Source organism: Pelophylax lessonae (assembly GCF_965119305.1).
Source record: "Pelophylax lessonae genome assembly, chromosome: 8".
Classification (NCBI taxonomy): Eukaryota; Metazoa; Chordata; class Amphibia; order Anura; family Ranidae; genus Pelophylax; species Pelophylax lessonae.
Window position 1 is genome coordinate 274,109,658 of NC_138775.1, and position 25,832 is coordinate 274,135,489.

At 45.5% G+C, this 25,832-nt stretch overlaps 2 protein-coding genes across 2 annotated transcripts in view; one reads left to right on the forward strand and one right to left on the reverse strand.

Moving 5' to 3' along the window:
• The window catches only part of IL23R (interleukin 23 receptor), a 120,346-nt gene extending 118,542 nt beyond the window's left edge, over positions 1 to 1,804 (reverse strand). The window contains exon 1 of the mRNA XM_082264986.1: positions 1,729 to 1,804. The gene's annotated coding sequence lies outside the window, so the exon portion shown is untranslated. The remainder of the gene's footprint in view (positions 1 to 1,728) is intronic.
• A 16,721-nt stretch (positions 1,805 to 18,525) lies between these two features.
• Positions 18,526 to 25,832, forward strand: part of RRP7A (ribosomal RNA processing 7 homolog A) — a 32,805-nt gene continuing 25,498 nt past the window's right edge. Inside the window, exons 1-2 of the mRNA XM_082264926.1 lie at positions 18,526 to 18,663; positions 21,803 to 21,945. Coding sequence (XP_082121052.1) covers positions 18,624 to 18,663; positions 21,803 to 21,945 — 183 coding nt within the window. The 5' untranslated portion in view covers positions 18,526 to 18,623. The remainder of the gene's footprint in view (positions 18,664 to 21,802; positions 21,946 to 25,832) is intronic.

Here is a 25,832-nt window from a genome sequence, read left to right on the forward strand (position 1 = left end):
TATACCTTCTGTGTATATGTATCTGTCTCATGGATATGCCTTTAAAGTTCACCTTTTTCACAGATGTCTGTGTATATCTGTCATTCCAATTTTGTATTGTAGTTGTATTGTCTTCCTTTTATATTGTAAAGCGCTGTGCATACTGTTGGCGTTATATAAATCCTGTATTATAATAAAAATAATAATAATAAAAATAATAATAATAATAATAATGACCCCAGGAGTGTTAGGGTCCTTTCACACGGTGCGCCGTCCGACGAGGTTCGTTCTCTGCTCAGCGGGGGATTGATCCGCCGATCCCCGCTGAGCAGGCGGATGACAGCTCCGTCTCTACTCTGTGTGCTGTCAGATCCCTGCTCTCCTCTATGGGGAGATCGGATGAGAACGGACCGCCTGTCTGTTCTCATCCGATCTGATCCTCCAGACGGATGGAAAATAGGGTTTCCATCCGTCCGGATTTCACGGACAGGATCGGAATCGGATAGCAGCGGGTGTCAGTGGAGATGTCTCCGCTGACATCCGCTGCCCCATAGGGATGCATGGAGCATCCGATCCGGTCCGTCTGAAAAACTGACAGGCGGATCGGATCGGATCGCCCGTGTGAAAGGACCCTTATGCTATAATGTGCTAGTTTGCAATATATTACCACCAGTGTTGGGGGTAACGAGTTACAAAGTAACGGATTACAGTAACTACATTACTTTTTTTGGTAACGAAGTAATGTAACTAGTTACAATACTAATATTGGTAACTACACTACTTTACTAGGCTATAGGAGGTAACTACACTACTTTACTAGGCTATAGGAAGTAACTACACTACTTTACTAGGCTATAGGAGGTAACTACACTACTTTACTAGGCTATAGGAACGCGCTTTCCTTCGTTACCCAAGCCGTGCGATACAATCGTTATTTCGAAGAATAGAGAGGGGTGAAGTTTATGACTTTTTGTTGCACTTTATGTTTTATTCTGTTTTTTCAGGTTTTGTTCTCATGTTTCCCAAAGCCTGTGTTTATACAATAAACTCTATGCAGAAAGAGTGTCCACGGTCAATTAAGAAAGAGGAGAGTAAAGTAATAAGTAGTGAAGTTACTTTTCAAATGCAGTAACTAGTAAAGTAATCTCGTTACAATTTACAGAAGTAACTAGTTACATTTTTTGAGTAACTACCCCAACACTGATTACCACATTATGGCTGACTTACCTGCCAAGCGATTCCATCCAGCGCTGTGATGTCAGCGATCCCGGCTTTCCAGGGTTCTTTAATTTTCTCCCGATCTTCTTTCTGGGATCAGACCCTTCGGCCGCTTGACCGGCGGCATGCGCATGTGAATCACATCATCATAGCACAGAACAATCCTGTAAATGAATGCTGAGCTGCGCATGCAGACGCAGACAGGCAGGGAGAAGCAGTGATCACAGAAGACACCCCTAGGGTCTCCTCTACCAAAAATCCTACCTGTCAGGAATGTAAATGTTGGGTGAATTGATCCTTAAAGAACAATATAAACTCTATTGGTAATGAAATCTAGCTATGCAGATATAGAACACTATTAGATATATTGTACATGCATGCAGATGAAAAACATTATTGGTAGAAATAAGTCCAAAATCAGAGTAGATTGCTAAGGAAAGATGGACAGAGAGGGGTTTGGGTGCTGTGGTGGGGGGGGGGGGGGGGGGCTGTTAGCCGCAGCATAGTAATTAATAGTTCTGAGGGACCTACCTTCATCTCTGATTGCTGTGAAGCTTTGCAGAGCTGTGATGGTGATTTCCCCTTTTATCTGCTCTTTACTACAAACCTCCCGCCTACCTGTGTCTTCCTCTTAAGTATCTGGGACACAAATGCAACCTCTCAGAATGCAACTTTGACTGTCTGTCTGCCCTGTGCACCAGATACACACATAGACATGACCTCAATCTCACCAATCACGTGACGGGGGGACTTTTCCCCAGTGAAAAGTTTACGGTTCGCTAGAAAGAGGTTTAATGGCACCACAAAGCACAAGATATTGCCCTAGATTTAACTGGCAATACACCACGCCTAAACAATATACATTTCACAATGTGACCTTATCTTATCAATACCATCCAAAGCCAGCCAGTAAAATGTCATGCATGCCGCAACGTGTTCACATCGTTTAAAAAGGAGTTCTCACTTTAAATCTGCGGTTTTAAGACAATCCTGCCATGAAGGTCAATGTTCAGGCACTTCCTGTTCTGGGATGACAACTGTTCCTCAATTGTGTTCATGAGTTGTCACTTTGTCACCTGCATCCTTGATAGAGGTGATGCAGCAATATCCAAGGTGACCAGAATCCTACTTTTAACTACACAAAATCATACCCACATTTATAGGCACATGCAAAAAATCGCACCCTGATTTCCAATGATGGGGGGGGGGGAGTTGATGGTGAAAACAAACAGTACAGGGGGAGACAGTTGATGGTGAGGACAGGCAGAGGACAGATGATGGTGGGGACAGGCATTATGAGGGGGCAGTTGAGGATGGGAACAGACAGTACAGAGGGAAGCAGGTGATGGTGGGGACAAGCAGTACAGAGGGAGGCAGTTGATTGTGGAGGAGGCAGCTTATGGCGAGAACAGAAAGTACAGTGGGGGCAGTTGATGCTGGAGATAGGCAATAGAGAAGAAGCAGTTGATACTGTGGACAAGACAGAGCAGGAACATGCAGTACAGAGGGAGACAGATGATGGTGGGGACAGGCAGAGGATAGATGATGGTGGGGACAGGCCAGGCAGAGGACAGATGATGGTGGGGACAGGCAGAGGACAGATGATGGTGGGGACAGGCAGGGGACAGATGATGGTGGGGACAGGCAGGGGACAGATGATGGTGGGGACAGGCAGGGGACAGATGATGGTGGGGACAGGCAGAGGACAGATGATGGTGGGGACAGGCAGGGGACAGATGATGGTGGGGACAGGCAGGGGACAGATGATGGTGGGGACAGGCAGGGGACAGATGATGGTGGGGACAGGCAGGGGACAGATGATGGTGGGGACAGGCAGGGGACAGATGATGGTGGGGACAGGCAGAGGACAGATGATGGTGGGGACAGGCAGAGGACAGATGATGGGGGGGACAGGCAGGGGACAGATGATGGTGGGGACAGGCAGGGGACAGATGATGGTGGGGACAGGCAGGGGACAGATGATGGTGGGGACAGGCAGGGGACAGATGATGGTGGGGACAGGCAGGGGACAGATGATGGTGGGGACAGGCAGAGGACAGATGATGGTGGGGACAGGCAGGGGACAGATGATAGTGGGGACAGGCAGGGGACAGATGATGGTGGGGACAGGCAGAGGACAGATGATGGGGGGGACAGGCAGAGGACAGATGATGGTGGGGACAGGCAGGGGACAGATGATGGTGGGGACAGGCAGGGGACAGATGATGGTGGTGACAGGCAGAGAACAGATGATGATGGGGTCAGGCAGAGGACAGATGATGGTGGGGACAGGCAGAGGACAGATGATGGTGGGGACAGCCAGAGAACAGATGATGGTGGGGACAGGCAGGGGACAGACGATGGTGGGGACAGGCAGGGGACAGATGATGGTGGGGTCAGGCAGGGGACAGATGATGGTGGGGACAGGGAGAGGACAGATGATGGTGGGGACAGCCAGAGAACAGATGATGGTGGGGACAGGCAGGGGACAGATGATGGTGGGGACAGGCAGGGGACAGATGATGGTGGAGACAGGCAGAGGACAGATGATGGTGGGGACAGGCAGAGGACAGATGATGGTGGGGACAGGCAGAGGACAAATGATGGTGGGGACAGGCAGAGGAGAGATGATGGTGGGGACAGGCATTATGAGGGGGCAGTTGAGGACGGGAACAGATAGTACAGAGGGAGGCAGTTGATGATGGGGACAAGCAGTACAGAGGGGGCAGTTTGTAGTGGAGTCAGGCAGTACAGTAGGAAGCAGTTGATGGTGGGGATAGGCAGTATATAGGGGACAGTTGATGGTGGAGATAGGCAACAGAGAGGGGGCAGTTGATAGAGGGGACAGGCAGTACAGCAGGGGCAGTTGATGGAAGGGACAGACAGTACAGAGGGAGCAGTTAATTGTGGAGATAGGCAATAGAGAGGGGGCAGTTAATGGTGTAGTTAGGCAGTACAATGGGAGGCAGTTGATGGTGGGGACAAGCAGTACAGGGTGAGGCAGTTGATGGGGGGGACAGGAAATAAATAGGGAGTATTGATGTAGTTGATGGAGTAGACAGGCAGTACAGAAGGGGCAGTGTGGAGATAGGCAATAGAGAGGGGGCAGTTGATGGTGTACATAGGCAGTACAGTGGGAGGCAGTTCATGGAAGGGACAAGCAGTACAGGGGGAGGTGAGGACAGGCAATAAATGGGGAGCAGCTGATGGTGTAGACAGGTAGTACAGAGGGGGCAGTTAATTGTGGAGATAGGCAATAGAGAGGGGGAAGTTGGTGGAGAAGCACTGGATGGAAAGAGATACAAATTCTTTTGGCAGACAGTAGGACCCTCGTAGAAGATAGCCTGTGACACATTCCATGGCCTTTCCCACAATAAATGTTATGCATTATTATGTAACCCTCAAGAAAACCTGTTTCAGACCCTAACCAGATACTATTGTTCTTATGCCTACAAGAGCATGAGGAGTTCCTTTTATGTGTCATAGGATGTCTTTATTTTGGAGACTCTTCCTACTAACATTTCATCACTCTGTAATTTTGTGACTGATACCCTTGAGGGTAGGCACTGACTATTGAGCCTTCTCTGAACTCTGTTGGTTGCCTCATGTTGAACTTAGTATTCTTAAATCAAGGTTCTACTTCTCAACACCTCTACTGCTGACACATACTGCTACCTGGTGATCTCCTTTATATGACCTACTTCGCTAGCTTTGTTTTGCAATAGTGATTTAGTTACTGCAAAGTCAGCGTGTGTGTATATATATATATATATATATATATATATATATATATATATATATATATATATATATAGCCCAAACCATTTTTTATTTTGCACAGGGTATGGAATGGTTGGAATCCCTGTCAGGTTTTTATTGCTGTGCACAAGGATTCATTTTTTAAGGGGTTGTCCTGTCACCACCAACAGTACAATAGCTAAAAGGTATACTCTTTATTTGCTACAAATATGCTAAAAGGCATATAAAGGACATTATATGTCAAACCCTATACCTGAAAAACAATAAAAAATTTACAAGTATAAGGTTTGGCATGTAATGTGGTTGATTTACTAAAACTGGAGCATGCAAAATCCGGTGCAGCTCTGCATAGAAACCAATCAGTTTTTAGGGTTTTTTTTTTCAAAGCTTTATTGAACAAGCTGATGTTAGAAGCTGATTGGTTTCTATGCAGAGCTGCACCAGATTTTGCACGCTCCAGTTTTAGTAAATCTCCCCCAATGTCTTATTTGCCTTTTAGCATATTTGTAGTAAATAAAGAGGATACCAACAGTGCAACAGTGAAAATGTGGTATGCTCCTTATTGGTGCAAGTGTAGCACTACCCCTGTAGGGGGTGCAGGTGACAGGGTTCCCCACTGCTGCACAGCCAGGCACATAACATGTTCAGCTTTCATCCAGAGTCAGTGAACAGCCCTTGAGCTTTGGTTTCATGTCTTATTAGGGGCGGGGGGTAACTTGGATAGGTAGGGAATTTAGGGGATGCCCAACTTGACAGTAACAAAACCAGGGACAACTTCCTCCTCATTTACAGTTCCTTTTGAGCCTTCTCCTTTATCCTGTACAACTCAAGTTTCTTCTTCTGTGGTATCTAAGCTTGCCTAGCCTCTGCCCACTAACTTCTAGAAGTTTTTCCAAACTTCCAGATCTAGGGGGAGGTACCAGCGAGCTGTCTGTATGAGTCACCCAGCCCTGAACTTTAGTAAACCCTGACCCAAGCTTAGTCCTGAATCAGGCTATAGTTTACCTTCTCTCACACTAGTAGCACACTGGAGGGTGCTACACAAGTATACTAAAAGACATATAAAGGAAGTTCCGCATCAAATGGTATACCTGTAAATTGTATTGGTTTTTAGGTATACGGTTTGATGTGTAATGTCTTTTATATGCTGGCATGTGCAGGGGAACCACATACTGTCATATTTATTTGATTACTTAGGTCAAGTGTTAGCATGATGGAATTGCTCTTATGTGCATAATGCCCTTGTGTTGGGAGGCCAAACTACTGCACCCACACTGGAAAAATAATGTCTTTTTACCTGCCAGTGACACTTGTCCTGACACTGACTATGAAGTCATTTTAAGGGACATAGCGTTGAACACTGATTTTTCTCCAACAGTTATGTACCATCCTCTGGTGTGTGCTACTGGTAGTGAGAGTAGGCAAAATCATAGTCTGGCCCAGGGATAAACCTGAATCACTTAATCTGGGTCAGTGTTATTAGAGGCCAGGGCTGGAATACTCATCCTGCCAGCTCTCTGGTGCCTCTCCCTGTTTGAATGTTGGAGAACGTTCTAGAAATAGCGGACGGAAGCTAGGAGGAATTGCCTTGAATATTCAGGGGCCTTTAGCCAATGCCCAGGTTGGGCGCCTGGAAGGGAGCTAAAGAAGCCCTTAAATAGACATCAGTCATGCCAGTAGGGGAGTCAGATGGAAGATGGAGAAGCAGTGCTGAGGGAGGCTGTTGATTGGCCCTTGATGGACACCTGCCGGGGAGGGGTTTTACCTAGGGCGGAGCTCGGTAAGGTTGGCCTAGAAGGATTTCACCTCGGGAGGTTCCCATTCACTGTAGGAACTTATTCTCACCCTCTGTTCACAGTAAACCAGACCAGATAATTTACTTAGCCAGCTACTTCTTTTACTAAATAAAAGGGCAGAGAATGCAATTCCTTTTATTTTCCACATTACAGCTCTTTCGTAAATAGATAAAAGTGGTTGGGGGGAAAGGGGCGGAAAGCCTTCCTCCATTACTTACTGGATTTATTGGTACCACATCCTGTAATAATACATTAACTCAAAGAAAAAACATCCCTAACCAAAGATTAATTAAGTAGGATTTTCACAGTACCACACCATATAAGTATACCAATCTATTATGTTTATTAATACAAAATTTAAAAAATACAATCTTTTTAAAGTGGAGTTCCGGGCACAGAAATCATTTTTCAACAAACATACCCCCGGGACAGTCAGGGCTAGTACATTCCACAATGGCTAGCCTCTGATCTGTCCCCGTTCGCACTTACCTTTTAGAAGAAATACTTATAAAATTTCTTCTCCAGCGTTTCCATCTCTCTTGTGGGCAGCTGAAGCCGGCGCGGTCCTCTTCGGCGTCTTCTTCCGCGTCTTCTTCTCCCAGAATGCGCCTGCACCGGCCCCGCTCGTCACTTCCGGTGCGGCGCCGCATTCCTCAACAGCTTCTGGGCATGCCCAGAAGCTGTTTAGCAGGGGAATGCGGCGTCGCCCGGAAGTGACGAGTGGGGCCGGTGCCGTCGCATTGATTCCTGGGAGCGATGACGTTCAGCTCCCAGGAATCAGTGCAAGCCCGGAAGTGACGACGGAGCCGCGGCACAGAGGGAGGAAGTGAAGACTAGGTGAGTATCTTCGATCTTCAATTACAAGGTGAGTAAATAAAAAAAAAAACCTAACTATCCAATTCCTTTTCAGGTGAAGGTGTAGAAGCGGACGGGCACAAAAAAAAAAATATCGATTTTGTGCCTGGAACTCCGCTTTAAAGTCCCCAAAAGAAGGGTAAATAACACATTAAACATACAATAACTTTGCACAGACTACAATTGTAATTTTGACAATTACAGTCAGGACCCTGGACTCAAACAACTACTGAGAGTCATACAGATGAGTTTCTTCAACGTGTTTCACCGGACACAGCCTGCTTCTTCAGGAAGAGCAACACTCTTAAATGTCTGGAAGTAAACAAAGAAGCATCAACCAACTTCTATTCAACAAACATACAGGTATATATATATATATATATATATATATATATATATATATATATATATATATATAATGTAGTAGTACAAACCATTAGGGTTGAAACAACTAATCGATTATGAAAATAGTTGTCAACTATTTTCATAATCGATTAGTTGGTCAGCCGATTAGTTGGCCTGCATACAGAATGCATTATTTGTTTACATATCAGGAAATAAAGAAAAGCACACATACAGCTCAGTACACCCTCCATACATGTCAGTAAGTGCCTGAGAACTTGTGAATGTGAATGTGTGAGGAGCGATGCCTCATGGGACATGTAGTCCTGGGCAGGAAGTGAGTGGTTCTTAAGGCAGAAGTTTTTTTTACCTTGCAACAGGGGCACTCTATACTGTACTTTGCAGCTTGCTATTGGGGCACTCTAAGGGCGAGAGGGCCCAGAAGCATCGGTGGGGGACCCCAGAAGAGGAGAATCAGGGCTTCTCTGTGCAAAACCATTAAACAGAGCAGGTAATTATAACAGGTTTGTTGTTTAAAAAAAATCACTTTAAAGACTGTGTGCAGGGAAGATGGGCATCTGAACCCAGAGAAGGTGGAGGCTGATAGACTCGAGGTAATATAAGGCATTACAATTACATTTAAAGTGAAATTTTACTAGTGTTGTGCATTCGATTTTAAATGACCATGATCATATCCATGAAAAAAAAAAAAAAAGTCTCAGCTTTTAGTACTATTTTAATATAAAAGATTCCACCCTTCATATAGCTTCATGTCTGACTCCTAGTTAAAATGCCCATATATCCTACCTCTGGGTGTATTTATTATTATATATATGATAAAAGTAATATATATTATTACTTTCACTGTTTCAAAGTATGAATGAACCCCTTATAGTAGCAATTATCAGCTCTTTTTTGTACTATAAAGGGCTAATTTTAGTTTTTTTAACCCCATTATGACAGATTATACTAAAGCCCCGTACACATGATCAGATTATCGAACGATCTGTCGTCCGTTTTTTGTGGCATGCTACTCTGATGTGGAAAGTGAAGAGGTTATTTTCATACGAATTTTCCCGTATGACAGAATTCTACTTCAGAAGTGATGTCATGTGTTGGATTGTTTTGTATGTGTTCTTTCGTCTCTGAGCATGCCTAGTCTTGCTCTTATGATTTTTTTCCGTCGAAATCTGTACTAATGAGACGAAAATCGGACGTTGTGTTGACGGCCGATAAAAATTTTATAGCCTGCACATCAGGATTTTTTCGTCCGAAAAGTCGGAGTCGGCTGTCGAAAGCACCATACTAACAATCCGAAAATCGGCAGAGGGGTCGTCGGATGAAATTTCCCTTCAGATTTTCTTATCGTGTGTACGGGCCTTTAATGTCTTAGGCCTGGTTCACACTGATGCGTTTTTTTGATGCTTTTTTACAAAAAAGCACTACAGTTCATTTAACATGGTTTCCTATTGGACACGGTCACATCTATGCTTTTTTCAGTCGCTGCATATTTGGAAAGGGTCAAGGACTTTTTTCAACGCAAAACAGTGCTTTTTTTGGTTCAATTGACTTCAATGGAGAAGCTGCAGAAAAGCATGTAGTGCGTTTTTGCTCTTATTTGCGTTTTTTAATCTGCCCAACATTACATTGGCCAAAAAAAAACATAAAAATGCAAAACGCAAATCACAGCAAAATTGTGTGTGCAAAAACGCACTGCAGAAACATAGAAACATAGAATGTGTCGGCAGATAAGAACCATTTGGCCCATCTAGTCTGCCCAATATATCTGAATCCTATGAATAGTCCCTGGCCCTATCTTATATGAAGGATAGCCTTATGCCTATCCCATGCATGCTTAAACTCCTTCACTGTATTTGCAGCTACCACTTCTGCAGGAAGGTTATTCCATGCATCCACTACTCTCTCAGTAAAGTAATACTTCCTCATATTACTTTTAAACCTTTGCCCCTCTAATTTAAAACTGTGTCCTCTTGTGGTAGTTTTTCTTCTTTTAAATATGCTCTCCTCCTTTACCGAGTTGATTCCCTTTATGTATTTAAAAGTTTCTATCATATCCCCTCTGTCTCTTCTTTCTTCCAAGCTATACATGTTAAGGTCCTTTAACCTTTCCTGGTAATTTTTTTCCTGCAATCCATGTACTAGTTTAGTAGCTCTTCTCTGAACTCTCTCTAGAGTATCTATATCCTTCTGGAGATATGGCCTCCAGTACTGCGCACAATACTCCAAGTGAGGTCTCACCAGTGTTCTGTACAGATCAAAAGCAAACAGGATAGGTGTGAACCGTGCCTTATGCTGGCCATACACATATCAATTTTCATAGTTACATAGTTTGTGAGGTTGAAAAAAGGCATCAGTCCATCCAGTACAACCTATTATGTGTGTGTGTGTTTGCTGTTAACCATACATTGTATACCCCTGTGTGTTGTGGTCTTTAAGGTGCCCATCTAATCGTTTTTTGAAACTATCGATGCTCCCTGCTGATACGACTGCCTGTGGAAGAGAATTCCACATCCTTACTGCTCTGACAGTAAAGAACCCCCTACGTATTTTTTAAGCTTAAACCGTTTTTCCTCAAGTTTTAGTGAGTGGCCACGTGTCTTATTGTATTCCCTTTCTCTGAAAAGTTTGTTCCTTATGCTAGGGTCATCACCAGTACAGTATTTGTACATTGATATCATATCCCCCCTCAATCGTCTCTTCTCCAGAGAGAATAAGTTCAGTGCTTGTAGTCTTTCCTAATAGCCGATGTCCTCCATTCCCCTAATTATTTTTGTTGCCCTTCTCTGCACTCTCTCCAGTTCCAGCACATCCTTCCTGAGGATCGGTGCCCAGAACTGGACAGCAAAGCATACTGCAGATGTGGCCGGACCAGAGTCTTGTAGAGTGGGAGAATAATCTCTTTATTTCTGGAGTGAATCCCCTTTTTTATACATCCCAGCATTCTGTTTGCTTTGCTTGCAGCGGCTTGGCATTGCATGCCACTGCCAAGCCTGTTGTCCACTAGGACCCCCAAGTCCTTTTCCATCCTAGACTCACCCAGAGGTTTCCCCCCAGTGAGTAGCTTGCTTTCGCATTACTGATGCCCAGGTGCATTATTTTACATTTTTCAACATTAAACCACATCTGCCATGTAGTTGCCCACCCCATTATTTTGTTCAGATCCGTTTGTAAGGTTTCCACATCTTGCATAGAAGATATTGGCAAGCTTAGTTTAGTATCGTCCGCAAATACCGAGATTGTGCTGGATATCCCCTCCTCTAGATCATTTATGAATAAGTTAAACAGGATTGGCCCCAGGACAGAACCTTGGGGGACCCCACTTTCCACACCCGCCCAATACGAGTACTCCCCATTAATCACCACCCTCTGAACTCTCCCCTGGAGCCAGTTCTCTATCCAGGTACTCACCCTATGGTCCATACCTACATTCCTTAGTTTGTACAGTAAGCGTTTGTGGGGAACGGTGTCAAAGGCCTTTACAAAGTCCAGATACACCACATCCACAGGCTTACCTTTATCTAGGTGGCTGCTCACTTCATCGTAGAAGGTTAATAGATTGGTCTGGCAAGAACTATTTTTCATGAATCCATGTTGATTACTAATATTAATACCATTTTCATTACTAAAGTCTTGTATGTGGCCCCTTAACATCCCCTCCAAAATCTTGCAGACTACTAATGTTAGGCTGACCGGCCTATAGTTACCCGAGATATATCTCGGCCCTTTTTTAAATATTGGTACCACATTGGCTTTTTTCCAATCAGCTGGCACCATACCCGCCTGTAGACTATCCATAAAGATCAAGAATATTGGTCTGGCAATCACCTGGCTGAGCTCTTTAAGAACCCTCGGGTGCAAGCCATCTGGTCCCAGGTGTTTTATTTATGTTAAGTTTCTCTAGTTTCGTTCTAAGTCTATCCTCTGTTAGCCATGGCGGTACTTCCTGAGGTGTATTATTTAGTTTAACCTTACCAGTTGGGTTAGTGTAGCCCCCCCCGATTCTTTTGTGAAGACTGAAGAGAAGAAATTATTTAACACTTCCGCCTTTTCTCTGTCCTCTGTGGCCATATTTCCTTTGTCGTCTTTTATGGGGCCAATGTGTTCTGGCCTCACTTTCTTACTGTTTATATACTTAAAGAACTTAACTTTTTACTCTCTTCCGCTATATGTCTCTCGGGTTCTATTTTAGCCACCTTGATTTCGTCTTTACATTTCTTATTACACTCTTTGTAATGCTTGAATGCTGCCAATGACCCCTCAGTCTTGTATTTTTGGAGGCCTTTTCTTTAGTATTAATAGGCATTTTTATGTTGGAGTTTAGCCACCCAGGGTTTAATTTTGCTCTTTTAAATTTGTTTCCCTTTTGGAATGCACTGGCCAATCCCTTTGTTTAATATGCTCTTGAAGCACTCCCATTTTTCCTCTGTGTTCTTTGTTCGCAGGGTTCTATCCCATTTTATATTTTCTAGCAGAGAGCGCAGTTTGGGGAAATTGGCTCTTTTGAAATTCAGAGTCTTAATATTACCGTTGTGTTTCCTATTACTATGATTAATACTGAAACTAATTGACCTATGGTCACTGTCTCCCAAGTTGCCCCGTATTTCTATATCCATGATCAGGTCTGTATTGTTGGTAATCAGTAGGTCAAGTACCGCATTGTTTCTTGTCGGAGCGTTCACCATCTGACCCATAAAATTGTCCTGCAGAACATTTAGGAACTGCCGAGCCTTGGCTGAGTGCGCGGTCCCTTCTGGCCAGTCTATATCTGGATAATTAAAGTCCCCCATATTTCGGAAGGAGAATATTCATATGACCTGATATTCATGAAGGTCCCGTCAACCAAATTGGTGACTCATTTTGTTGGAAAACCTCTTCCTCATAAGTGCCTAATCTGACATCCTGCAGTGCAGGTAGAAGTGTCCTGATTGGGGTTTGAACTGAGCAACCCAGTACTGCAAGGTGCTGACCACTAAGACATGCTGCTGCTCTGTCCTTCTGTTCAGTTTGCACCCCTCTTCAAGAATGAGCTTCTAGCTTAAACATCATAGGGGAAAAAGGCAATGTACTCTTTTGAAAGTGCTAAAATACTTGCATTGCAGGTACCTCTGCCATTTTAGGCATCCTAACAGCCTTTCAAAAGGGAGGTACAAAAACCTGTTTAAAGATCATCCTCATCCGCATCTTTCTTTTAGGTATTGTTTGAATAGGGTTAAGTTGTCCAGTTGACTGGACCTGCAAGGACAAGGCTTGACATGGTCAGAGTAGGGAATCCTTGCACAGGGAGAGTTGTAACAGACTCATATAGAGTCTTGACTACCTGTGGCAACTTGTTGATTGCTGCCATCTTTCTCCCTGGATACTTGAACAAAGCTGCACAATTCATAAAGGATTTTGCCTGCCAAGGCACGAGCACCAAAGGCCCACTTTATTATGTGCATAATACATGCAGATCTGAAGAGGCTTAATAGCAAGTGTCCATTAGTCAGCTTTCCATACACCAGCTTTAAAAGGCCTGCAGAAGTGGTGACAATACAGGAACAGTACCAGTAAGGAAGACACTGCCCCCTCCAGCTATAACCTGCATAGAGCAGCCACAGCATAGAGGGATTAGACTGCCGGACCTATCGCAGTAAGAAATAAATCCCAGCTAACATAGGTCTTATGCCCCGTACACACGTGCAGATTGTCGGCCGAAAAGATTCGGCCGACGACCGATCGGCCGATTTTCGGCTTGTTAGTATGATGCTTCCGACAGCCGACAGCACACTTTCGGCCGAAAAGAATCTGTCGTGCAAGCATTAAAATTTTTGTATGCCGACACCAGAGCGGCCGATTGTTCGCCAGTCAGTACAGAATTCGGCCGACAGACAGCAGATTTGCAAGACTGGGCATGCTCAGAAAAGAAAAAACACACGGAAAGTTAACCATCACATGACATCACTTCTGCAGTCGGCTGTAGTCGGCGGACAAAATTCTTGTGCAGTCTTTTGCACTTTTCAACAGACACGACAGCCCGGGGACAAAAGACGGCCGATCGTTCGGCCGACGATCTGCACGTGTGTACGAGGCATAAGGGAGAACTCCACATTGTTAAGAAAAAAATATTACAACGTACAACAATGTAAAATTGCTGCTCATGCCATGTAGCAATTTATTAAATAACCTTCCCAATTCAACCTGCTGAAGTTCCCTAAACTGTCCAAAAAAAGACAATGTAACACTTGTTCATGTTTGCTAGGTGAGGAAAAATCCCCTTAGGGGTTAACTACTGCTAAAGGAATACTGACACTGCAGGTTCTCACATCAATGCACGATCCCAGCAGGTGAGTAATGAAACAGATATCTGCTCAGGACAGAAAAATGCAAAGGTAGAAAACTTTAATAAAATGCTGCCATGCACATCAAACACCCAGAGCATAGTGAACTCCATAAAAAAAACATTTTGGTTATTATTTTTTTTAACCAAAGTGGAGTTTCTCCCTAACAGTCCCTTTTGACCTCAAGCCAAACATACTCACATAACCTAGACCTCTTCCACAGGGCAACTGATGTATCCACAGGGTGACCCAAATCCCAGAGCAGGAACAGAAGCTGCAGCAACCATGCTGGGCACACTTAATGGTCACCAGCTGATTGCAGGGCATCTGACCGACACAAATACCCACCAATGGCAGAGCCTCTGTTTTCTAGGTATCGATCATCTGCGCACGTGTGACATAACCCCACACAGCTGATAGCTTGGGACTCGGTGAAAACCGGAGCCATCCTGGAAGACTTCTGGACACCACAGGATGCTCCTGACATCCACACAGCTGTCCCGCATGAGACCCAGCCGCTGATACTTCCAAAAGGTAGGAAAACTTCATTAAAAATGGTCCTTTGAGTGAGAAGGACAAAAAAGGAACGCAGCCTCTGGCTCTTTCTGAAAATTTATGGGAATGGGCAGTGGTGTTGCTAGGTGGGAAAAAGACCAGGGGCTTCAGCTTAAAGGTAAATTTGATAACGCCTCCCACATTTTAAAGTAAGTCCAGCCCAAGCTCCACCCAATGCCCCCCCTCACCCCTACCCAATGCCCCACCATGCCCAATGCCCAGTGCCTATCAGCTCAGCCTCTTCAGTGTTCATCAGTGCAGCCTCACCAGTGCCCATCAGCTCAGCCTAATCAGTGCCTATCAGCTCAGCCTCATCAGTGCCTATCAGTGCAGCCTCATCAGTGCCCATCAATGCAGCCTCATCAGTGCCCATCAATGCAGCCTCATCAGTGCCCATCAATTCAGCTTCATCAGTGCCCATCAGCTCAGCCTCACCAGTTCCCATCAATGCAGCCTCACCAATGCCCATCAACACAGCCTTGTCAGTACATGGGGAGAGGAGAGCAGCCAGTTTACACAGAGCAGGGATCTTCCGCTTGCCTGGCGCGGCCGTTGTCACACTAAGTCCGGCCTCCTGGACCGACTCCTATGATGGACGTCACACATCTTGGCATTGGACCAGTGAGATGTCCATCATAGGAGCCGGTCCAGGAGGCGGGACTTCGTATTACATTTGACCACCCCGGGTAAGCAGGAGATCCCCACTATCTATAAACTGGTGGCGCTCACCCCCCCCCCTTCCCTTTAGAGGCAGTCTGGCATGCACTTGCCCAGGATCGGCCCTGCAAAGTAACCCCAGGGCTAATAATTGGCATTAGGGATAGGAGATCTGGGGCTTTTTGGGGGCCCACTTGGGGCTGTAGCCTGGGTTAGCCCCCCCCTGCCAACGCCACGGGGTGTGGGGTCCTATGGGGTAAGAGCGAGGGTGGGGCTACCCAAACGTATGCTGCCTGTCAGGAATATATTATTATGTGTCTCTTTTCATTGAGCAACAGCTATGGCGTCTCTTCCTGGCTGCTCATTCACAAAGGTAGCCCAGCAGAAGCTATGGCATCATCAAACAGAATGCTGATTGGCTACTTGCAGTAAACACTTTTCTTGGTCTTTTTTTTATTTTTTTTTTATGTAAATGTACCAAAATGTAAAAAATTAACATTTCATTCACTATCATGCAAATAAAAAAAACAACAAAAAAAAACAGACTCACGATTATTTACCACTTGCTGCCCATGACAGTTCTGACATTTTCACATACATGTTTAAATACATGTTTTAAAAGTACTTAGAACCCCCCAAACATTCCATTCTTCGAAAAGCAAAGCTCCTGGAAAATAAAATGGTGGCTGCTGCAATTTTATTTACACAATATTTGCGCAGCCATCTATTAAACGCAATGACAAAGAACGAGGATGCGCTTAGCCCCATGCATCAGTCCCCTCTTGGCCTAAAACTTAACTATTTTTGAGTTTTTAAATTATTAGAAAAAAAAATACACTTTAATTATTATTATTATTATTGGTATTATACAGGATTTATATAGCACCAAAGCAGACATTACAGTTACAATACAATTTGGTACAAAAGGAATCAGAGGGCCCTGCTTTAATTAATTTTAGTGCACACAAACGCTATATAATACCCAATTTTTTTGGCAAAATTTAAAAGACAAATGATGGCACCTAAAATTGTCCATAGGTTACTCTATAACAGCTTCAATACCGGGCACTTTCACCCCTTCCTGCCCTGGCCAATTTTTAGCTTTCAGTGCTGTCACATTTTGAATGACAATTGCGCGGTCATGCTACACTGTACCCAAATGTAATTTTTATCTTTTTTTCTGAGTCACATAGAGCTTTCTTTTGGTGGTATTTAATCACAACTGGGGTTTTTATTTTTTGCTAAAATATGAAAAAAGTGAGAAATATTTTTTTCTTACTTTCTGTTTGAAAATTTTGTAAATAAGTAATTTTTCTCCTTCACTGATAGGCACTGATGAGGCGGCACTGATGGGCAATAATGAGACGGTACTGCAGGGCAGTGATGAGGAGGCACTAATATGCAGCACTGATAGGTGGAACTGATATGCAGCACTGTTAGGGGTACTGATAGGCTGCACTGATGGGCCCTGATGTGACGATACTGCAGGGCAGTGATGAGGAGGCACTAATATGCAGCACTGATAGGTGGAACTGATATGCAGCACTGTTAGGGGGCACTGATAGGCTGCACTGATGGGCACTGATGAGATGGTACTGAAGGGCAGTGATGAGGAGGCACTAATATGCAGCACTGATAGGTGGAACGTATATGCAGCACTGTTAGGGGGCACTGATAGGCTGCACTGATGGGCACTGATGAGATGGTACTGAAGGGCAGTGATAAGGAGGCACTAATATGCAGCACCGATAGGTGGAACTGATATGCAGAACTGTTAGGGGGCACTGATAGGCTGCACTGATGGCCACTGATGAGATGGTACTGAAGGACAGTGATAAGGAGGCACTAATATGCAGCACCGATAGGTGGAACTGATAAGCAGCACAGTTGAGCACTGTTTGGGAGCACTGATAGGCTTCACTTATGGGCACTGATTGGCAGCACTGCTGTGCACTATTGGGACCGCACTGATCATCAGTGCCCTGATAATCTGTGCAGATTTACCCTGTGAGGGAATGCCGCTGATTTGCTCTCCACATGCTGCCAGTGTGAGGAGAGGAGAGACAATAATTGGAATTTCCTTGTTTACACGTGGACACCGCTGATCACATGGGAAAAGAGCCCCATTATTGGCTCTTTACCAGGATCAGTGATGCACCTTGTCCCAGGGACACAGCGCACCATCGATCGCAAGTGCAGCGAGAGTGGGACGACGTCATTAGACCTCATCTCAGAACGAGAGCGCCACCCTTCTGCTGTCATTTGTCAGAGCGGCAGGTGGGGGGCAGGTAAAAGCCTTTACAGGTTGTCAGTTTGTAGTTAATGGGAAATTATGGCTCCAGAATTATTGCTCTCACTCCAATGATCGTAGTGATACCTCTCATGTGCAGTGCAGTCGCTGATTACCGGATCTACACACACAATTGTGTGGGGGGGACAGGAACGCTTTTAAATTAGTTTTTTTTTTTTTTCATTTTTCTTTATTGCTATCACAGTTGGTTGAATCCCCAACCCTTGTGATATTTTTGAGCAGTGACAGGTCCTCTTTTTGGAAACTTCAGGAGTATTTTAGAGTCTTTCCCCTAATGTCTCTCCTCCCTCCAAAGTGACTAACCAAGCACAGACAGTGCTTGGTTAGCTGCTAATGACAGCTCTGAAACTGGTATTCATGCATATGCTATCAGCCCAAAAGGCATTATGGGGCCGTCTGTGATGTGCTGTAGCTATTACTGCTCTGCATTATATTTCCTATTTGCCCACACAACACATGATAGGTAAAAGGCACTTCACCATAATAAAGATGGCCACCGGAGCGCTTTACCTGTATTGAATTTCCCAGCTGCCAACAGCGCACATAGCTGGAAGGAGCTACTCTCCAATAGCAAAGATGGCCGCAGGAATTCCTGGCTCCGCCCGCACGCTAACCGGTTTCCAAGGAGACCAGTTTTCTCATGCGCTGAGCGAATAAGTCTATAGCGTTCCGGGGGCGTGGCCGCTCGTAATCATGTGACCACTACTTCCGGCACGTGGTAAGGAAGCGCCATGGATGAGGGGCTATCACGTGTGTGAGAATTGAAGTCCCCAAGCTGCTACCGATCCACCGGGGGGTGACATCAGAGGGACAATGTCGGGACAGGAGTGTGCGGCCCCTGCTGGATATAAAGGTACATGTCCGCAATGCAGCACAAGACCCCAATCCATAATATTCATAGGACTGTATGGCAGCCTTCGAAAAAATGTACTGATCTGGACCGTCAGCCCACCAGTCTGCCACGCTGGATGAGCTCTGAGCAGCAGCCATTGGTTGCTAGGACCGCCGGCGTCCTGGTAACCAATGACGCCGTGTGTGTAACTTCCACTTCCTTCCCAGGCATTGTGATGGGAAAAACCGGTCTATGGGGGTCTCTGATGGGAATTGCTGATGTAAGGGGGCATTCTGATTATCAGGTCTCCCCATCAGGCCCCCCCGCTACATCAGGTGTCCCTATCGGAGCCCCCCTCTTACATCAGATGTCCCTATCGGAGCCCCCCTCTTACATCAGGTGTCCCCATCAGAACCCCCCCCCCCCTTACATCAGGTGTCCCCATCAGAGCCCCCCCTTTACATCAGATGTCCCCATCAGAGCCCCCCCCCCTTACATCAGATGTCCCTATCGGAGCCCCCCTCTTACATCAGGTGTCCCCATCAGAGCCCCCCCTTTACATCAGGTGTCCTCATCAGAGCTCCCCCCTTCTTACATCAGGTGTCCTTATCAGAGCCCCCCCCCCCTTTACATCAGGTGTCCCAATCAGAGCACCCCCCTTTTTACATCAGATGTCCCTATCGGAGCCCCCCTCTTACATCAGATGTCCCTATCGGAGCCCCCCTCTTACATCAGGTGTCCCCATCAGAGCCTCCCCCCTTTACATCAGGTGTCCCCATCAGAGCCCCCCCCTTTACATCAGGTGTCCTCATCAGAGCTCCCCCCTTCTTACATCAGGTGTCCCCATCAGAGCGCCCCCCCCTTTACATCAGGTGTCCCCATCAGAGCCCCCCCCTTCTTACATCAGGTGTCCCCATCAGAGCCCCCCCTTCTTACATCAGGTGTCCCCATCAGAGCCCCCCCCCTTACATCAGGTGTCCCCATCAGAGCCCCTCCCTTACATCAGGTACCCCCATCAGAGCCCCTGCAGCATTTGGTGCTCAGAAAGTAGATCTACTTTGTGTCTAGGTCCGTGACAACTAATTGATTATAAAAATAGTTGTCAACTATTTTCATAATCGATTAGTTGATCAGCTGATTAGTTGGCCCACATACAGAATGCATTATTTGTTTACATATCAGAAAATACAGCACAGCACACAGTACAATTATTATCACATTTATTGAAGAAAATATACTTCCCTTTCTTCCACTTCCTCTCTCTGCGGCCCGCACCGTCACTTCCTCTTTGCATCGATTCCTGGGAGCTGAATGTCATCGCTCCCAGGAATCAATGCGCCTGCACCGGCCCCGACGTCACTTCCGGTGCAGGAGCGGCATTCCCTGCTAAACAGCTTCTGGGCCTGCCGAGAAACTGTGCAGGGATGACGCGCCTGCACCGGAAGTGACGTCGGGGCCGGTGCAGTGCATTGTGGGACCGAAGAGGACACGGAAGAGGACGCAGAAGAAGACGCGCTGGCTTCAGCTGCCCACACCTGAGATGGCAGCGCTGGAGAAGAAATTTTCAAGGTAAGTATTTCTTATAAAAGTAAGTGCGACCCGGGACAGTACAGAGGCTATCCATTGTGGAATACACTATCCCTGACTGTCCCGGGGGGATTTTTAGCTAATATCCCCCCCCCCCCCCGTGGCCGGAACTCCGCTTTAACACCGTCTAGAGTTTGATGTATCAAGGAACATGGGAAATGCTGTCCAGTGGCCGGTATAGGGGAGCAGGAAAGCATGTCCCCGTTGACATGTGGATGTAGCATTTTCCGAGTGGCAGATCAACTGCCAGCATGCCCAAGGGGAAAGGAAGTTTTTTATGCCCGAGAATCAGGCGTAGAGTATTGAAAGAGCAATGAAGAGAAGTATAGTCCGGGAAGTGGAGGGGTGGAGAAAAGAAGACGGAAGGGAAAGGACAAGGAAAGGCAGGGGAGGAGAAGGGGGGGCAGAGATGGCTCCCAACCAGCTTTGTTGTGTCTAGACAACCATGTCTCTGTATTCAGCGGAAAACGTAAACTCTTGCCAGTAGTACCATCTCTTGAGGAACCTGTCCCTCGCACCCTGCTCAGCAGCCACAAGATCCTCCATCTCATTGATATATGCCACCCTCCGTAACCACATTGCTACCGTGGGGGGCTGTGACTGTTTCCAGAGCAGAGGGATGCAGCTCCTGGCTGCCACGAACAAAAGCGGTAAAATTGATTTCCGATACAACGCCCTCGGGAACTCATGGTGGTGCAAAAGAAAGGGCCGGGTCAAGGGTGAGAGCATGGTCCGCAAATTTTTGAGCAATACGCAACACTTCCGACCAGAAGGTCTGAAGGTGGCTGCAAGACTAGAAGATATGGAGGAGCGAGCCCACTTCTTCTCCACATCTCCAACAGAGGTCAGAGCACCTGGTAAGGGGCTTATACCCAGCTTCTTGGTATTTAGAGCAGATGGAAGTTTTGTATGCAAAAAACAAGACGGTCCACTTGGTGGTCAGAAAAAGACAGACCCAAGTCTTGTTCCCAATGGGTGATATAGGAAGGCCGGAAAGTGGGTTCAGGGGCAGACAGTAAACGGTACAGCAGATTGATCGTGTGACGCAGCGGGGAGCTATCCGCGCAGAGCTCCTCGAAGGGCGTAAGGCAGTGGTCCTCAACCCTGGCCTACAGGGCCAACTAACAGGCAAGATTTGCAAGATAACTGCAATACATCCCAGGTGATATCATTTGCTGCTCAGTGATTGCAGTACTCTAGTCTGCATCTCCCCAAGGTAATACTTAAAATCTGGCCTGTTAGTGGGCCCTGAGGACCGAAGTTGAGGACCACTGGCGTAAGGCGTCTCGTAAAGGAAGCCGCTGGAGGTAAGGAATGCAGAAAATGGGTAAGCTGCACCTTCTGCCAGAAGGACAATGCATCGAAGGTGCGATCGGAGCATAGGGTTGCTATAGATACCCAATGTCCATGGCGTACGAAATGCCTCGCTTGGTGAATGCCGCTACTTCCCAAGGAAATGTATATATTTAAAGGTTTTTGGGACCAGAGTTTAAGTTTATTATATTAAGATACCAATATAATGTGTTTTAATGTAGTTAAAAATGTTTTTTTTTTTTTTTTTTTATATAAACAGGGATTCCAGTGAAGTTCTCAGCCAAGCACACTTCGCAGCACTACTTGTATGCAAAGGAGCACAAAGTAAGGGGCCAAGCAGACAAACCGCAATTACAGAACAACACTTTATTTGTAATCAACATCCCAGCGTACTGCACAGAGGTAAGAACCAATTAGGTGACTCGTAGCTTTACTTCAATTAGTTAAAACTGACATCCAGGAAAATGGCTAAATACACAGATGAGATACAAAAGAAACAAGAGAAGGGTGCACTGACCTAGTGCAATACCATAAGATATTAATATTAACAAATCGTTAAAACAACATATATTCTACTCACAAGAGTACGCTATAACAAGCAAAAAAGAGAGAGTCCCTTCAGCTGTCCAGAGACCACAGGACCGTGATGCTTAGTTGTGACAGGCAAGCTTGAAGGTGTCCACGTGGCTAACGCGTTTCGAGGGAGAACCCTCTTCCTCAGAGCCATGATTGACAATGACCAGTTAGGTCTATATATACTGCCCACCCGGCAACATGGACAGGACCTCCCACATGCCTCTCTGGCCTACGTGCACCTTTTGAGCGCAGGGGATATTTACTTGTCACACAGATGGGCTGCATACAAGGGTGCTGTCTTACCTGCCATAGGATTTGTTTCTGTCCATACACTTGTGATAACTACCCGGCCCTGGCATACTGCACACAACTGTTTAGCAGGGCAGGAGAGCTGATTTTTTCCTGCAGTAATTAAAGAGGTTATAAACCTGAAAAAAAAAAATTTCTTCTTTTTGCAACCTGTAAGAGAAACACATAATGAGCTAGTATGCAGCGCATACTAGCTCATCATGAAATACTTACCTTAGAACGAGTCCCCGCCGTGCCATCCGCTTAGCTGTATGACGGGCGACATGTCCAGTCACCCGTCTTCTGGGATCGCGGCATCCGGCCATCTGATTGGCCGGAGCCGCGGTGACATCACTCCCGCGCGCGGGAGCCGACGGTCACGGCACCGGGCTCTGAAGGAACGGCACCAGCGGCCGTTTCTTCAGAGCGCATGCGCCAGTGACGTCACTGGCTGCATGTAAGGTAAATATCTCCTAAACGGTACAGTTTTACATATTTACAGTACCTATAGGTAAGTCTTATCATAGGATCACCTATAGGTAAAAGTGTCAGAGGAGGGTTTACTTCCTCTTTAAATGCCACTTGCAGGTCTTGTCCTTCCCCCAGCTTGTGACTGGACATTGAATGTAGAAGCAGCAGACTGATGAGCACATCTCTCTGTCACTGTGCCCTCTCCTCCAGACAGCATGCTTAATGTTATTTACCTAAGGTGTTACTAAACTCACAACAGTAAAATCAGTATGTATATGCAGTAAAGCATGCTTGTTATACTTACTGAGTGAGTATAACAAGCATGCAATAACAAGCACAATGCAGAGGATTAACTTAAAGGGGTTAATCCTCTGCATTGTGTAAAAAGGTTGTTTGATCCTGTCTTCTCTGATCCTCCCCTTCTTCCATTGACTCCAGACCATTTCCTGATAAGACAGAGCCTTTGGAGTCAGGCTACACTTGCTCAGTTTGGTGTGTATTGCTAGAGAGAGTTTTTTTTGTTTTTCTTGAGAGAGTGCATGTAATCAGCACAGGGCCAATCAGCACTGTCCAGACAGAAAGTCAGGGGTCCTATAGCCTCATTGGACAGTCAGAGTAGAAGGAAAATTCCTCCTACAAGCTTTAACCAGACACTAATATAAGTCACAAGACTGCTGTATACTGCTAAAGAGAAAAGGTATTTAGCAGTTTATATTTAGTAAAATAATTGCATTTCCATGTTCTGTGTACTGTGGGAGATCCGATATAGTGAATGCAGGATCCTGGGTTTAGTAATACCGATTCAAATATTGGTTCTTACACTGCCTGCTTAGAGAACCATTCTGTGAGCTAAAGGGAAATTGCACTTACAATAAAGTGGCTTGATCAGGGCATAGCATCAGGAATGACTCCTCCAATGGAAAACTAAGGCACACCAACAGATGATGAAGACAGTCTCTAGGGATCCAGCAGAAGCAGAGATGTCAGCAGGGATGGTAACCTTTAAAGTGGACACATCAAGAGCCGTGGGGAAGGAATATACTGAACTGTCCTAAAGCATGGGATTATTGGGGGAAAACAACATTTAAACTGTCTGGAGAGAGGACTGTGAATGGGACCCAAATTGGCAATCTGGTGTCAGGAGTCTGATCCGATTTGGGCACCATTTACAGTCCTCTTCGCAGCCAATTTAAAGTGATACTACACACACACACCTTTTAATTTACATTGTCCCTTCTATTTCTGTATGTGGGTGATGGGCACTGTAGTTATTTAAAAAAAAATCGATATACAGCTTATTTGAAACCTAATCGATATAAACAGCTGTCATATGACCCAGACCTTTCCCAGGCTGTCTGCAAGGAAACATAGGCAAGAGGAACTTCTAGTCCCCTGCTGGGCACATGTTCAAAAAATCGTTAATAAACTGTTTTAAATTATCATACAAGTATATATGTGAAAACAAATCTTTATTATTTTTTGGCAAGAACATTGTGTGGGAAGGTTTCTACCTAGCCTGTGTCTTAGAATAAGAGGGAGATGTGTTTAAGGGAGGGAGTGGGCTGTCATTTATCACTGTGTATACGCTGATATGTGTAACTAGAGCAGTGGTGGCAAACCTTGGCACTCCAGATGTTTTGGAACTATATTTCCCATGATGCTCATGCACTCTGCAGTGTAGTGGAGCATCATGGGAAATGTAGTTCCAAAACATCTGGGATGCCAGGGTTTGCCATCACTGCTCTATAGTAACATGGGCTGCTCAGATGTGATAGGGAGAAAATACTCAGTATTGAAAACTCACTGAAAACTGAGCATGTGCAGAGTTGCAACCAGAGCTGTAAAATCCCTAGCTAAATTGGGGACATGAGCAGAAGGATCAACCAGGAATTTTTGCAGAATACAGAAAACAAATCCCATAGTCACTGAGTGAATATGAACAGCATGTATTACACCATTTATTGATACTTCCCCCCCCCCCCCCCTCGTCTTTCACAACAGCCACCTCTTTTTTTTTTTTTTTAAAGGTATTTTATTGAACAAACAAAACAATACATAACAGAGAAATAACCGGAATCATGTCAATTGAGGAGCCAAAAGAGACACACACAAGACTCCATTTCACAACAAAAGCCATGACAAAAATAACATACATAACTGTCAGCCGTAACATTAGTATAGAACCCTCCCAGCCAAAATAAAAAAATCTTCCAGAGGCTGTAAGACCATTGTCTATGCAGAGTCAGAAACTGAAGAAGTAGTCCGGTCAGAGTCCACCCAAAAAGACCAAATTTTCCGGAACTTCTTGGGGCAGCCTCTGGCCTCATACGTCATTTTATACAGAGGCAATGCCTGATTAATGAGAGCAATCCATAATGGAACGTCAGGGGGAGCAGTAGACTTCCATCTAGTAGCTATAGTCTTCCTAGCATAAAAGAATGTCAAGCGGAGAAACAATTTAGTACGAGCAGGGACGTCCTCGTCATCCACATAACCCAGCAGACAACGAAGGGGGCTACAAATATTGGATAACTGAGAGATATCTGCAATAAAAGCTGTGACTTCCGACCAAAAGGCCCGGACAGGTGGACATTCCCAGAACATATGAAAAAATGAACCATCAGCAGCAGTACACTTGGAGCATAGCGGAGAAGGCAATGTACCCATTTTGTGCAGGAGTACTGGGGTATAGTACGCCCTGTAAAGAAGCTTCAATTGGATAACCCTATCCCTAGAGGAGATAACAACAGGTATTTGTTCCGGAAGGACGTCTTGCCACACCTCATCCGACAATTCCGAGATATCCTCCCGCCACTGAGACTCAACCACCGCGAGCCGTTTGGAGTGAGAATGTAAAAGTCAAGTATAATATGTAGAGACCAGCTTCTCATGTGAAGAGTCAGAAAGAAGGTTTTCCAAGGGGGTCGGTTCAAGCGAGACATCACGGAGGCCAA